This window comes from Drosophila suzukii, chromosome 2L (assembly GCF_043229965.1).
Source record: "Drosophila suzukii chromosome 2L, CBGP_Dsuzu_IsoJpt1.0, whole genome shotgun sequence".
Taxonomy (NCBI): Eukaryota; Metazoa; Arthropoda; class Insecta; order Diptera; family Drosophilidae; genus Drosophila; species Drosophila suzukii.
In genome coordinates, this window is record NC_092080.1 from 17,260,684 (window position 1) to 17,277,399 (window position 16,716).

The 16,716-nt window shown below is 35.8% G+C and overlaps 1 protein-coding gene across 24 annotated transcripts in view; it reads right to left on the minus strand.

The window, feature by feature from the left end:
• Ndae1 (Na[+]-driven anion exchanger 1) overlaps positions 1 to 16,246 on the minus strand; it is a 32,523-nt gene extending 16,277 nt beyond the window's left edge. For 3 of the 24 annotated variants that reach the window (XM_065862859.2, XM_017082332.4, XM_017082322.4), the window contains exons 1-3: positions 11,457 to 11,852; positions 3,303 to 3,406; positions 1,454 to 1,666 (exon numbers count right to left, since the gene is read on the minus strand). In XM_065862859.2, the coding sequence (XP_065718931.2) occupies positions 1,454 to 1,666; positions 3,303 to 3,406; positions 11,457 to 11,533 (394 nt within the window). In that variant the 5' untranslated portion in view covers positions 11,534 to 11,852. Of the gene's footprint in view, positions 1 to 1,453; positions 1,667 to 3,302; positions 3,407 to 6,027; positions 6,343 to 11,456; positions 11,855 to 16,084 lie in introns of those variants that run through there. The other 21 variants (XM_017082424.4, XM_036814329.3, XM_017082406.4 and 18 more) reach the window with 16 other exon arrangements.
• Between the last annotated feature and the right edge of the window lie 470 nt (positions 16,247 to 16,716).

Consider the following 16,716-nt stretch of genomic DNA (forward strand, 5'->3'; position numbering starts at 1 on the left):
TACATTGGTGATTTTTATTTCAAGCAGTAATAACTTGTAAATCAAATAAGAATATATCAAAATCTATATTACTAAAAAATCCTTATAATTAAAATTTTCATAAATAAATAAAAGACTTGCTTTCATAGAAAAATTATATATTCAATAGGAAAAAGTAATACAAATAAAAAAATTTTAAGTAATGAAATATTAAGTCCTGTCCTTAAATAAAGAATAAGAATTTCATTATTAATAAATTATTAAATTCCAAATAATAATATATAATAAATAAAAATGAAGTAACAATATATTAAATCTCGTTTTTAAATAAAGAATCAATTTCTCCCCTATTTTAGGTGCAGTATTTTTCTCCTGTGCAAAACTTCATTAGCCTAAGCAGCATTTATGACTTGGTAGCAACATCTTTCAGCCACTTCCACCCCATTTATAACAATCATGTGTATCGCATCCTTGGATTCTGGAGAACGCGTACTAAAGTTAATTGCCATAATAATTTGGCCCTGATCTGTGCTGGGAATTGGCCACTGCCCATTGCCATCCATATGTCCAACTCAGCCCCATTTGAGTTTGTTTGTGCTTTATGTTTGAATTGCGTGTTATTGTTTATGAAGTTAAAGCAGGCTTGAGGTGCTAGCAAATTATACATTTTGGTAAAAGGACAGAAAATATTAAGATTAATGTTGACAGGTAAATGAGGAGGGTAACGTTTAGATTGGTGTGTTTTGAGCTGGGAAACAAGTATACACTTTATTTACTTTTACCTGAATAAATTAACATAAATAAGTACTAAATTAAACAGGAAAGTAAAAACAATATAAAAAACAATACAAAAAAAATCAAATGAGATGATAATAAATCAAACAGATAGGTCGGGTGAGGTATGCAAGTAAGCTTAGTGGGGGTTGTTGGGATAGGTTGCGAAAGATTATGTGAAAAACAGTAAGTCGAGCTCTTTATCGTATAATATTAAAGGTAAACGCATGAATTATTGGGATGGTTTGCTAATTTATGTTAGTTTTAATGATGGGTTGACTACTAATGTTTTTAGTTAGTTTCACAAAAGTATACCTATACCTAAGTTACGGGGAAAGTTTGAGTAGGTGCCCTCCCTTCCGCATTCTCTATACTTTTTTCTGTAGGTAACTCCATTATCCTAATTCAATGTCACCCATTTGCTTGCTATTTCGCATTACAATCAAAACTTCTTGTTGACGGCAAACTGTAAGCCAATCATCCGTCATTTTCCCCCTGATGAGTGAACTATCTCAGACAGGGACACTGTAATTTGTGAAATTTTCCCCCACTTTGGAGTTCCTGTAATTTGCCACAATTCTCGGCCTGGCCGAAACTGATTGGCCACATTTACTGGCCATTCTTTGGGGGCACCCACATTGCAATTATATCTGCCCAAGAAACACGAGGCTGCAATAAAGCGAGGAACACCTGGACGCACCTGGTCGCTCCACTTCCTGTTGCTTCTCGCTGACGTTGTCCTTGCCCGCACCACCGCCCACACTTCCGGATCCGCCGACGGAGCCACCACCACCCACACTGCCCCCCGTGCCACCCCCTCCGGGGCCGCTGTGGTGGTGCTTGCGCCGGCGCTGCGAGTGGCGTCGTCCTCCTGGCACATGGACGCCCACATAAACGGTGTGGGCCCGATGTCCTGCAGGAAAAATGCGGGTAAAATGTCAGAAGGAGCCAGTTGGTGTGGGAGCAAAGGGGGCCGGGGAAAATGGTCCAAATTGAGTGCGACGTTGTTTATTAATTGCAATTGTGTTACATAATTCTATTAGCTTAAAATGCTTCATTTTCGTTGTCATTTGTTTTCTTTATTGCGGCATTGGGGGTACTTCTGAAATCTCTAGCGCCCTTTGTGCGTTCTATTTCATTTCGAATTTATTTTAATTGTATATGATGTTCGAATGTCTTTTGAATTTAGCAACTAACAAAAATAAACAATGACAAAATAGTCACTTTTAAATTTTATGAAATAAACGTTTGGTTTTAGCTACATTTTTAATAAGGATTTCATTTTTTTTCTGTTTTATTTTATTTTACCATTGTTCCTAGAATTAATAAAGGTTCATTTATCTTCTTATTTATTATTGAATATTTTTAGTAATTAAGCAAAATTGTACTATTAGTTTTATGAAAAAGATATAAATCACTTTAAAATGTTTAATTGTTTTCAATGATTTTTAATCTCAATAATACTCGTATACTAAGATCTTTTAAAGACCCTTAGCTTTTAAAAACACTCTAAAATGTACTATTTCGAAACGTACTTCCAATCGGCATCAATTTCAATTGTAATCAGCAGCTTATAGTTCACTCTACACTGTGTGTATTGTAGCGATAAGACTCGTGTATAACTCTTGCCTGCCATTGGCATATAATTCTTGTCTTCACAAGGCCACCGAGTGTTACGTATACGCAACGTTGAGTCATCTATGAATCAAAACCCATCTTAGATTCAGTCCCGTTTTAATCAAATTCCCTGCTGTGTATGTTGTCTTTTTAGTGACAACAGATAAATTTATGTTAATTAGTATTTCCCTGAATTTGATGGCCGCTTTAGAGCAATTTCCCAGTTTTAATTTTCAAAGCCTTTGTTCAACTTGCGCTCAGTCAGTTGACTAATTGTGATATCATCTGCTATGTACTTGCATCAGTAGTTTTTCATAAATTTAAATTAATTATACAGAGCACATCTTCTAGCTGAATTTTTTTCCCACTTTTCGCCAAGTCACGCGAATAGCTCTTATATGCATTAAAGTTGTGGGCGTTGTTTTTCAGCGACACAAAACAAATAGCTGTTAAATGCATTTTTCATTATACAGTACGAAGTATACTATTTGGAAATGTTATTTTGTATATTAAAAATACATTAATTAAGCATGAGAATGGTATATTCAGTGAGGTAAAGCAGATGAAAGACCAAAACCGGAAGCAATGTAAGATTATTATTTTATTTTTTGAATGCACAGATTAACAAATTTTTATGACCCTCATAAGAATTTCCAGTTAAAGCTAGTTTTTCTGCAATTAAATTGATATCCGTTAAGAATTTGTAGTCCATCTTGGCATTAGTTTTGGTTGCGTGTCAAAAATTGTCAACCTGCAATTAACACGACGCAAATTTCTTGTTTGTCTACTGACTTGTCACTTGGCTGGTTTTACAAGTCAGCTTTAATTTTGGCACATGCGTGGACCCAATAGTTTTTATTCAGGTTTTACTTATCAGTATTCAGTGAGCAATTAAAAAATGGCTTTTAAAGGTGAAGTGGAACTCGACTCACCCTCGAAATCATTTTCTGTAAATTGTTGCGTAAAATCCTCGCCGCCAGTGCGCGGATCCTTTGGCGCCTCATCATCGCCGCTTGAGGAGTTCATGGTCCAAGGTCTGAAAACAATAAGAAAAGGGAAATTTAATATACATATTTTCAAGATAATTAAGCGTAATTATCGTCCATCTCATTACTTATAGAATGGTGTTTAATAACACTATATTAAGGTGCATTCTAATAGGGCTGGGAATAAGCTTCTTATCGGTAATTGGGGTCTCTGTTACGGTTGCCTCACCTAAAGCAGCCTTAGTTCCAATTTTAACTCAGACTTGAGCTGCATATTAAAATGCGTTGTCAATCACCTAATTGAAATGCGCTTTAGCTATATAAACAAACACTCACACAAACCGCTCATTTAACTGATCGACAAATCGACATAAATTAAGTAAATTGTGGGGGCCAAAAGTGGTGAAGATGGTATACTCTACTTTCCGAAAATCTGTTTAGATTTTTTTTAGTATTCTATATATATATATATATATATATATTTTAAATATATATTTAGCATATATATAAATATTTGAAAAATATTTTATCCACAGGAAATAAGTAACTAATAAGGTTATATATACATGAGCTTTCTAAATGTTGAAATATGATTTATCATTATTTTTAAAGATTTCATTAAAGCCTTTATATATTTAAGAAGTAGCTTAAATCCTTTTAATTAGGGTAAACAAAACGAATTGTTGACAAAATGCCAATGATTTCACATCGAGTGTCATTTAAGTACTCATTGCTCAGTTGCCGTGACTCTTATAGTCACTTGTCATATTCATAGAAAAATTGTCATTACCAGTCCGAGAATTTTTAGCAGCACTTCCCCGTTGATAAATTATTCGTCTGCTGATGGGTTTTCATTTCAGTCAAATTTGAATTTTTATGGTCTTTAAACAGTGAGTTGATTTCACTTTTAATATATTTTCCGTTGCACACCATTGGATGGTTTTTTAATACACGTGCTTCAGTTTGTTAATTGCCAATTGAATATGGGAATATTTACGAGCATTTGGCCAATATTTATTGCAAGTGAATTCATTATTATTATTCTCTATTTGCATTTGGATTTAGTTTTCATTTTAGCTTTTTAATGGGATTGCTCTTTAATTTAAGCTACGTGTCCGATAAGAGGAGGAATATCTGATCTAATCTTGGGCGTGGGTTTAATTTTAAATTCGGACAAGTTTAAGTAAACTTGAATTATAAACTTTATTTTGCAACCCCAGACTTCCATTAGTCACAGGTAATCTCTTAGGGAATGTGGTGATGATAAAATATAAGATTTATGGCCTTTAGGAGTTGACATTTATTTTAATGTTTCAAAATTACAGGGACATTAAAATATTTAAACACAGTCCTAACCCAACATTAAGTATATATAGATGCCCGCAAACTATTTATATATTGCTCTGCTAAAATTTAACTTGAACATATAGAATATATTTTAAATTTCTTTCATCCAGCGAAACAAAGAAATTTCTTTTTTGATTGCACAAACCGGGTAATTTTAGTTATTTCCAAGATCAGGCGGTATTATAATGGAAAAATTTGCATTGCATAAAGGTTTATTTCTATATAGCCTATCATCTTGAGTCGTCGACGCTGCGCGTTGCCTTATCAGCCAGTGAAATGTTTAATCTATATGGTACTTTAATATATAGACAAGACATGACTGACAGTCGGAGAGACGGACACTCCAGCCTGTCTGCCAATTGCCGGTCTAAACTGGGTCTAGCCAGGGTTTACTAATCCTCCTCCCTCCACCTTCCTGCATTCGTGGGTTTTTGAGTGCTTTATCAGCACCTGAGTCACAACAACAAACATTAATTTGGGGTCCGATATTAACTTAATAGCCAATGTTGTATACTGTGTCAACAAGACAACGAATTGCTAGACAATTTGCACTTGGCTTTGTTTAATTAAGCGGTCGTTTGGCGTTAAAGCAAAGAAACAAGGTGGGTTGGGTCCAGAACCGAAAATTCTCGCAGACCTGAAGGCTTATCTGGTTGATATAGCAGGTTCTGTTGTTTATTTCTTTAATAAATTTATTTTTGAAGTACTGTGGCCTGAGAGCGTAGATTATTTATAGCTATAGTCTTGCAGAAAGAAGGTGGATAACGGTATACTAGCCTACTACTACTACTATTTTAATATTAACTGTTTTTTAATTTCTCTTAATATATAAATAAAATTTTCAGTAGCGTTGTAATAATTATTCGTTTAGCTATATGAATTTTAAGCTTATCCTCAATTTATGGTAATTATTTAGTTTTTAATGTAACTTATAATTGTTTGGACATTACGACTGTAATGTTTAATGTTCAAAAAAAAGTTTAAGATTTATAGAGTATGAAATAATTATAATTTTGAGTAACTTAGGATCACAAAACATTTTCTTTTATTTCGTTATCATATTTTCTTGTTTTTTTCTGAAAACCTTTTGTTTTTAGACTTTTATAGTATTTGTTCTTTCGGACTTTCTCCCCTTTGTTTTCGATTGCCCTTGGGCAAGGAAGATAAACCCACAACAATAACAGTTTTCCGAGCTGAATCGAAGCCCTAGTGATAAGCCCAGCTGAAAAGTGCGACTTAAACCTTGGACCCCGTTATCTCCTGTGCTATTTTTCCTGCGACACTTTTGAGCAAACATTAATGATGATTCACACTGGCTACTTACAATTCTATGTACTCATTATTTTTGGCCATCACCTTATCGCCGAAAATAGCGAACGAAAAACTGGAACTTTTTTTTCCTGTTTGTACAAAAAGTTCACACGCGCACCCCGCGATAATCAGCCGAAAAGTGAATTTACGATAGGTGCCGAATATTGGGGACACAATAAACAGCGAACGAGTGGTTCCGTTTTATTATTTGATTTTAATCTGTTCGGATCTCGGGATCGTTGGGGATTTGGATTCTCTATACCTATGGGAGTGTTTTGAAAACGCGGCACGACGACTCGACTGCGAGTCCCGGCGATTGCAGACTAACTAACTTTGCCGATCTTTAAACTGAAGCAGCTGCGCTCGCTTAACCCTCTGCCGGCGTCGCTGTCGAGAATCGAATCGAAAAAAAACGCCGAGAGAGATAGAGAGACACTTGTGGAGCGGGTGGGAGAACTTTACAAAATGTGTTTTTAAACGCCAATTTCGCCTACTTAGCTTTATCGATAGTTTCGCCGCTAAATGGGGCTTCCTTATCGCCGGGGTCTGTTATCAAAGGGGCAGAAAAAATCGGTTTACTTAACCGAAAGTGCATTTTAATGGTGCGTTACAAGATCTGATAGCCTATGGGTATATTGACAGATCCGGTTAGAACCGCTGGTCACCAATGCCATATGGATTGCGGTGTTTTGGCAAGTGTTTGAACGGCATTAACTCAAATCAACAAGTGTTCCCCCGTCTTTATAATATTTTGAAATGCTTCGCTTTTGTTTTGTCGCCTACTGAATGTCCACAAACATTTATTATCAAATCACATTTTTTTGTCGCTGCCTGTGTGAGTGTGATACGTTTGTATTTTTTATGATATTTATACTTTTTTCTGGTTTGTTTTAGCTTTTCTCGATGACGAAAATATGTAAACAACAACAGAAATACATAAAATCGGTTGGAGCCCTTGAAAAATATGTGGGTCACTGGGTGTCAAACAAAACAAAATATTTCATTGTGAGCAAATAGTAGGAAGTAATTCCAGTTGGAATTTTTTGAAAGGCAGTCAGGTCAGTTTTCTATACACCCACATTAATAGCTTCATTTTCTGTTATTATTGTAGCTTTTCTAAAAATAAATATTTTATTTTAATAGGTGGGCACATGAAAGAAGAAAAGGTTTAATTCACATTAAAAATGTTATTCAATTTTATATATAAGCTTTGGTATTATTATTGGTATACAAGTTGATGTTTCATTTCGGAAGTAGCTTTAAATGAATGCTATAAACAACTTCATAATATGGTCTAAATAACCCTAACAAAGTTTATTATTATTTGTCAATTTTTGCTAATATTTTTTATAGAAGATTATATTTGGTTCGTAGTTAATTTTATTGAAGAGCAAAAGCACCTCTAAAAAATGGTATCAGTAATAATAAAATAATATTGGCTCGATAACAAACTGGTTCGAAATGTGCCTAATAATTTAATTTTTTTATAGACAAGCATGAGTTTTTTATAAAAAGTTTAAGTTTCTATATTTTATTTTAAAGTGTACATTTCAATTGGTTATCAAACATTTATGTTTTGTTTTGGATGCGGAGACACACCTCCACATTTAATTCTCCAAAATTCTGAATTAGGTATTCAAATTTATGCAGTTTTCGAGCAAACTCAGCGGTTTTGGACAAAGCACAAGATCAAAACAAATCTCAAAAATGACTCAGAAAATAACCAAATGATATTAAGACGTCTTGCGTGCCAGTAAAACTAGAAATAATTTTAATTCAATTTGCAGTGACTTGGTGTGGATGCGGCGTTGTTGTTGACTTGTTTGTTGGTAGTGGAATTGTGGTAACAACTGCGATGCAAGGCGAATCGTACCGGTTAGAACCGGTAGGAAGCAAACGGTTCAGGTTCAGGTTTCGTTGGATGCCAAAGTAGAATGAGATGGGGCGATACTGGGAGAGAGATATTTCCGATAAAGGGGACTTTTTAAATATTCTTTTTGCTAAAGTTTGATATAATCTTCCGTGAATCAGCTATCTTCGCCTGTCAAAACCAGTGGCACAAAAAACAAAACACACATCCCGAATAATTATTTTGTTTTTTGTTTGCCCGATTGTTAAGATCGGAATGCAAGTTCTGCCGAATCGAGTTGACGCAAACTGAGTCTTGCCGATTCGATTCGGATTTCATTGTTAATAAATCTATTTTCCAGTCTTAGCCACAATTAATAACAATTAGCGCGATAGCTTAACTTAACTTTGAATGAATCAAAAATCGAGTTTACATCGGTTCCATTGACAAGGCCAAGATTCACATAAACCAGCTAAGATCAGCTTGAAATCAGATCAGTATTTCTATCAAAATCACGATTTCTTCGATCTCTGTTATTTTGACGTCAATTTCGGGGACACGTTTCCATCTTATCTTGTTTTTCTGGCTGCACTTGAAAAAACCCGAATTAATCATCGTCATTTAAACGTCATGGGCAGGATTGGTCTTATTTTTCAGGGTTCATTCTTATCGCGAACCACTCGAACCACCCTGACAACTAAATTGTTTAATAAAGGTAACTCTCGTTGATAAGTTCCGATTCTTATCGGCAATGAAGCCAGCCATCACGTCACTTTAACCACTTCAAAACCGATTCAAGAGGGGTTCCGTTCCAGTTTTAATTGGCAAAACACCTTATCGTCCAGTTAAGATTCATGTCATATATAAATAATATATGGTCGAGTGTTATTTACTCGATTGGTTTATGATCAGGCGAATTTTTGTTGACACCTTTCCGCCTAGATTTTTATGATTATTCAAATTTGTACGATTTTAAGTATCGTTCGCTTAAAAACAACTTAAATTTAACACGTTTTATATGCTTACTGTTGAAGCTAAATGTTTGCTTTTAAATTAGCGTGGTTTATGGAGTCATACAAACTTTATTATATATATTTCGAACTAGTAAAAGTTTTAAAGGTTGGTATGGGAAGAAAGGAAAGGATAGAACGGTTTATTTGCAGTTTAAAAAAAGAGAACATATTTCGTTTAAATAAAAGTACCAATTTTCCAGTAAGGATTTGGTATTTAATTAAAGTTTATCTATTAACTCTGTTTTTGAATTGCATAGCATACGTGGTTTGAAAATTGCATTATTAACAGCCACAATATCTTCAAATTTATGTCTGACCCGAATCCTTTTCATATTTTGTTGTCCACATTTTTGACTCCATCACCCTTAAACTTCTGTGAGATCAATTTCTAACCCCAAAACCACGCCAAAAAATCAAGGCCATTTGAGTTATAAATTCCTTCTGGCGAAAATATCTCACTGTTGGCTTTGGCCATATAACCTATTCCTACATATCGTAGTGTCATAGACGCTTTTAGTGCCGTATCTTATTTTACTACCCCTCCAATTAGAGCAAAGAATAGGGTTCTCAGATGGCCATGGGTCGTGTGAAAATGCTTGGGCCTTAGTTGGCTGTTCGTTCTGATGTCATTCTTGGCCATTTGACTCCGCTTTTATTGTCTTCCGGGAACAAGTTGGAAATGTGGAAAAAGATGACTGCAAAGTGAGATATTGCAGTCAGCTTTTTGTATATTATGAAACTAAATACACAAGGAAAATAAAAGGTTTTGAGATGAGATAAGTGTTTGAATAAATAAATATACCTATTAAAAAATAAAATATTCGTAATAAAATAATTATTTAAATTGAGTTTCGTTATGAAACTTTAAGTTGACTGATATCGATGAACAGTTCGTATTTATATGACCTTATACAGCGTACAATTTTGTGTAATTAGACCTTTTAGTATCAGAAAATACTTATAAAATATCCCATAATAGTATAGTTATAAAGAAAGCACAATGATAAAGTGAAGCTGACCCTTGAAACGTTCTTATCTCACTGTGGTTAAAACGATTTTCGCCAAACAAATACGAGCTGTGATATTTGCCAAAGAAATTTGCAATTAGTTGGGAAATTGTTAAACGCTGCAAAAAGGGGGCGGGGCACTGGTGCGATTTGGGACCTGAGGCAACATGGCGTGTGCCATTTTGAAAGACATCCGCTGCATGCGGAAGTGACACACATAACATGAGGAGGGGTTTTTGGGGTTGGGTGGGAAAAAGGGTTCGCAGGGTGTGGGAAATTGGGGCTGCGGGAAATGGGATCAATGTCCCCCAATGGAGCGAGAATGAGGCAAGCAAAACAGAGAATCCTGAGCGGAAAATGCCAGAGAGAGAACCCAAGAGAGTCGCAACTTCTCATATTCTCTTCCCGATTCTCACCGCCCACTTTCTCCACATCTCTCTGTTCTTTGTTGTATGTATATTGTTTGCTTATCGAACGCCTCCCTTGCTTATCACAACAGACAAAGAAAATACACAAGCACCACAGACCAAAACCCACTGAGAGGGGAGTGTCTCCTACATATATGCCCCCCCTTGCTCTTTTTCATCATCCCCCCTTTAATTCCCGGTTCCACCCACCCCAGTCTTTGCACTTGACATGTTGTTGACCCAGTCTCTAAAAAAGACAGACAAGTCATCATCAACAAACCGCAACAAACAGAATAGAAAGTATCTATATCAGTCAGATATCAAAGTTCTTCAGCCTTTTGCTGTGTGACTTTTGACAAGTTAAATAAACTATTTTTCTATCAGGTTATACAGGAAGAAGTAAATAAGTTTTTATTAACAGACAACATTTAATTTGAGTTACTATGCTAACTGCAAACTATAAAAATTAATAGATAGACAAAACTATTCTGTCTCATAGATTACCCAGATTTCGTGAGTTACTGGATACTGTATCAACGATAAAAACAAATCTATTTACCGTTTACATATTTAGATAGTGGATTCTATCTATAGTTCTGAGATGTGCGTGTAGGTAGATTATATACGGAATGGAAATTGCTTGTAGGTTGGAATTGAGATGCGGCAGTACCGTTCTCTATTGTCACTTAATTGGGGGCAGTAATACTGTCTTTAAGTTGATTTTCCTAGCGATTACAATCTTTACAGATCTTTATTAGTGCTTGTATTGTGATTTTATTTGTGATAGCTCTATTGTGGGCTTCGCTTTTATGGTACTTTGTCTATAAATAGCAACCTTTTACAATAATACGTGGAAAAATAAAAGATTTTAATCTTAAGCTTTATGTACTAACAGGGTTTTATGAGGAAATCAATTTTATTATGCTTTTTTTAATTATACCATTTTTAAGTAAGTCTATCTATAAACTCGTTTGCTCTTATCCATGTCCAGTCAGTTTTGGTTGGCTTTACTACACATGGCAACCATTAACAAAGGTCTTTGTTCCTTTGTTAGATCGCATTCATACGCCCTGTTGGCCACCAACCCCTTGAATATTTATTCAATTTCCCTTGCATTAAGCTCCTCTTGATGGACCATTGAAAAGCAGGATGTGCCTCCCATTTACCTGCTGCTATCAGTGGCTATCACTCTGGGCAATCGGCCATGTCCGTGGATGTGTTTCAGCTGCGCCTGCTGTGGCATCCTGGATCCTTGATTTCAATTTCGGTCTCCTCTCTGGTAACTACACCCGAAAATCCTGATAAAGTGCTTTGTTTTTATTCTTATTTTCGTGTCATGGGGTTGGAAAAACAAAAACAAATTTAGACGGCACAGCGTGTAGGGGTTAATGACACCGAGAATCAAAACAACAACCGAAACGATGGGGGATTTACCGAAATCCTTTGACTTGATTATTGAAAACTGAGAATCAGGCAGCACTCGGGGATATGTATAGATTTTCAGGAATGTATTTTGGTATATTTAAATTCTAGGGAATACTTTTCCGGAATTTTTAGTTAGAGATATCCGCTGCCGTTTGAGTCGCGCGGCAGACTAATCCGGCCGGCTGGTGTTCGAGAAGTTGAGAGCTCTGGTCGCGAGGTTTTTCCGCTGCATCTTCGGAATTTCCACTCTCTCGGTGTTTTCCTCTCTAAATCTCTCTTTTCGCTGCACTTTCTGGCCAAAGAGACCACTCTCTTTCGGCCCTATTCTCTTCTGCTCCGAACTGCAGCTTAACACGTTTGCATTTGCGGCTTTTCTTGTTATTATCTCATTACGAGCATAGGATGTTTGATGATGGCGAGTTAAGACTGAAAGCCAGAATGCTGCGGTGGGTTGGAAAATCCTGGTATGGGGCAGGAACTTGGTCATGTCAATTTAATTTTGTAGAAATTCACTCTCGACCCAACTGAATCAAGTTAATGTGTAAATGTTTTCTATTGACAGCAGGAAGGAAACACTACTGAACTGAAGAGTGCGGATTTATTTTTTTGGCTTGTGCCCGAATGCAATTCAATTAAATCTGAACGATGCGTGTCTCTCACGGAATGACAGGTTGATAATGAATTCAATTAACTGAATGTCAAGGTTTATTTACTGTGCTTTTAAAAGGTTTTGAATGGTGGTGAGGCATTTTAAAATGTATTTGAAAGAGAAATTCGGATGAATCAGATTAAAAAGCGCTTTACAAAAAAGATGGAAATCACTTTTTTTTATTAACTTAGTAGTTGATAACATCAAAATCGATTACGGCAATAAAACATTTTTATAGTTTAATAAATCTGTTTAAATGTTAATAGGAAAATGAATTCAATTAACTGAATGTCAAGGTTTATTTACTGTGCTTTTAAAAGGTTTTGGATGGGGGAGGCATTTTAAAATGTATTTCAAGGAGAAATTCGGATGAACCAAATTAAAAAGCGCTTTATAAAAAAAATGGAAATCCCGTTTTTTATTAACTTAGTAGTTGGTAACATCTAAATCGATTACGACAGGCAATAAAACACTTTTATAGTTTAATAAATCTGTTTAAATGTTAATAGGAAAATCCAATAATCATCACATTTAGGAGGGCACACGAGTTCCTGCTTTCGAAAGGTATTAACGAAAGAATCATAAATATTACGAACATCTACATATACAAAAGTTGTTAAATTTGGGTTCAATTTCATTTTTATTGCTTCGTAATATAATACTGAGTCATTTGCTGAAACCTGATTTATTTAAGGCAAACAGATAAAACCTTTTTATGATGTTAATACAAAATGTAAATTTAAGATTTTGTCACTTATAAATGGTTTGCTGATTCAAGTGTTAAATGATACCCTTTTAGACTCGCCTTTTAGAATTTATGAAGCGGTTAAAAAACCCTTTTATCATTTGAGCCAACACATTGAACATTTGTCCTATCCCCTTTTTTCACAGCTTTGCATCCTTTTTTTTCCAAGCATGGAAATAGGTCCTCATTTTGGTGAAAATTCTCCCTCGTCTAACGGGAATGGAAAACTGTAACTGTTTGGTAACCAAACACGTGTACTTTGCTTATGTGAGGAAAATGATGTGAAAGCGGAAAATGAGATACAGGGGGAAGAGCAGACTCGTGTCAAGTGTAAATGAAATTTCCAATTTTGCCGTGTGGGCAAAAATCAGCAAAGTGTTGCTGTTGTTGTTGTCGGTATTGATTTTTTGTTTCCCCGCTTATGTGGTTAAATAGTGTCATACGAGGAGAGGAGGCTTTTAAACGGGGCTCGTGGGGAGCATGTTGTGGGTAAGGTCGCGATAAAAGCGTGTCAAAAAGTATGCACACCGACGAGCTTGAAACTTGGTCAGGATGCCTGTTTAAACATATACCAAACAATTTGTTTGCTGCAAATTTACGTCCTTGGCGAAACTATAAGTTTTTGTTCGTTATATTTCAAAAATTTAAAACTGAAACTTTTCCTAAATTACTAAATACTACTACTTGTGAAGCCTGAGGGGTTTCTCACAGACATCAACAAAGATTCGCACGCACACCGCTCTCGAGCAACAGGGGGCCATTAAAACATACTCTTGCTAAATATAGCCAAGGACTTGTTTCCTTTCACAAGAGATCATTTGGCTGGGTGAATGCAGGCCAATGAAGTATGCATGTATGCATCTCCATCGGTGATTGCTTTTTATGGCCTTTTCCAACACTGCTTATTTTGTCATCCGCCCCAAGTTCATTTTATTGCAACTGTACACATTAATTAAGTTTCAATGAGGAGAGCAGGTGGCCTAAAAGAGAAATGCAAATATAACTTCGTTCGACATGCTCGAAAATCCTCTGTGACATATGGCAATTCAATTGAATCTTATTTACATATTCATGTCAGCAGGCAAATAAATGTAAATTTCATCGGCATATGGCGAAATGAAGTACAGTTGTGTTCTTTTTTATCTCAGGAAGAAAACTGAATATGGGTGGGAGGACCATCTATAATTAAATCAGTTTTTCTTATCTGTAAATTTTGTAGTACAATGTTATTTTAGTATTAATTAACTTTTATTTCACGTATGTGACAAATTAAAAAGGCTGTTTTCTAAAAACAGCAAAACAAGTAATTCAATTGGGCTGATTATCCTATTTGACCACGACTTGTGGTCCAAAAAGTTATGGACATTTTCATGACTTCGTTTGGAAAAGTTTCTTGCCTAACGAGTTCTAGTTACGAAAGTACATCATCAAGTTGATCCGACATTTCAGTACATTAGCTCATGTGAAAACATGTGCATGGTAGTCCATCATGCCAATAAAAACAAGAAATCAAAAGACGCCTTCTGTTTAGGTATACCGAAATGGTTTACTTCTTCTCTATCCCCTTACATTTTAGTGAACATGAAACTTCTGTACCTTTTCTCCTTATCTCCTTGGGATTTCCATATCCATTTGCCATCAGCAGGATGTACTTAAGGACACGCGCTGTCACTTGACATACCTGTCCCGCGTGTAATTATGCTCATTCCTGAGCTCAGTTTTTTGCCGGGTATTCAGTATCCATTGCCATCCGAGAACCACGTTTTCTTGCTAATTATAAGACTGGTGTTCGTTGGCTTTAGGTGGCTTACATCTTAAATGAATTGGATAAGCTGCCAGCATCTTGTGGGTCTCGTTTTCTAATCGATTCCCGCGAAGGTTGCGTTATCGAAATGCCAAGATATAGAAAGGAACGAACTTGATGTAGGTACGGTACAGGCCCTGAATACATTCATCGATTATGTGACAACATTTGGGGCTTTTATTTAACAACAATGTTCTCTGGGCTTTCCTTTGCCCTTCGATTCCCTTTGTTTGTAATCTATTGAACATTCCGCGCTATTTTCTGTTGTATTTGCCATTATGTAAAATAGCTGGAGAATCGCCAGACAGGTGGGGATATAGAAAGAGGCCCAGCTAATGGTCATTAGCTTACATGTTTGGTTTGCCTGTCGGTGGCGATTCTACTTTGGCTGTGACTTGTTTGCTTAGTTGGCCGGCAAAAGTAGTTAAACGAAAGTCTATATAATATTGGAGGGGTGTGCTTGAACAATCCGAGGTTGGCATAGTGGCTAATTTAATGGCTTTCGATTGCCTGAAATAACCACTGTGACACCTGCGAAGTTGCTTAATTGTTTTTTTTCGCCTCGAAAAGTGAGGTGTTTTTTATTTGTTGATCAATATTTGAAGATAGCGTTGCTGTGGAATAGATCAATCATTTCTATTCGGGGAAACGCTACTTTTATTTATTCTAACACAGGTTCTCGACATTTCAGAAAGCTAAAAAAAGTTGTTAGGAATTAACTTGATTAATTATGTCCATAATATTTGTTAGTGAATGTTGAATAGAAGACATTGTTCAAGAGTGGCTCTGGCAATTTTTTCTTTAAATTAAGTTGTTTGTGTCATCTAATAAATTTATTAAATTAAGGATTACCGAAATCTTTGGCAAGGGTTCTAAAGTCCCACTGAGGGGGGAAATATTATTGGAAAATGGGAAATTAAACAAATAAGCCATGTAAAACCAAAACCTACTGACCCGTTTTAGTCCTTGGCACATGCCGCAATCACAATGGCTCAACAAAAGCTAATCACAGCCAACAAACTGTATACCATATTTTCTTTCTTTCTGATTCGACAAAAATTCGAGTCGGCTTTTAAATCCTTTTAAGCTAGGAATTGAGGGAGATAAGCTCGAAGGATTCGGTGAGAGTCTAAATCTAACAACTAGGGGGTGCAAAGAATAAGGTACTTACCACACTGAAACAAGATGGGGGGCGTAGAAGGATGAAGAGGGTGCTCGAGGAAGCCCTCGATGAGGGGGCGTTACTTGGGCTCTGCCTACTGACCCAGTTACCGTTAGTTGCTGTTACAGTTACAGTTACTACTGTGACCTCTTAAATGCTCGTTAACGTTTGTTTTCGGTTATCTTCAGGTTGGTTATTCCTCTTTTTAAATAGATGGGTTCACATTGGCAGTGTTTGGTTGTAGAAATTTACGGAGATTGATTGATTTATTTTTAAATTCCTTATCGATTTACTCTTAGGAGGTTGCTTATTACAACAAGGTAAAATCGAGCTTTTTTGTTTAAATTGGATTACCAATTTTAGGTTATAAGTTAAATAAATATATGTTTATATATTTCTTTTAGTAAATTATGGCTTAAATGCACTTTTAGAGTGTTTAACTAATTTTCACTAAATATTCGTTTAGGTGGTTTAACAATTGATTTCGTTTTGCTGGTTTAATTGGCTTAGGTTTGATTTTGGTTTGAGGTTTTCTTGTGTTACTTTCAATTTTATTTTAATTTGGATTTTTCCGTTTTGCAGTTTTTGGACGCACAACGCGTGAAAAGCGTTGGAAAGCGAGAAAAACACGTCCGCACTGG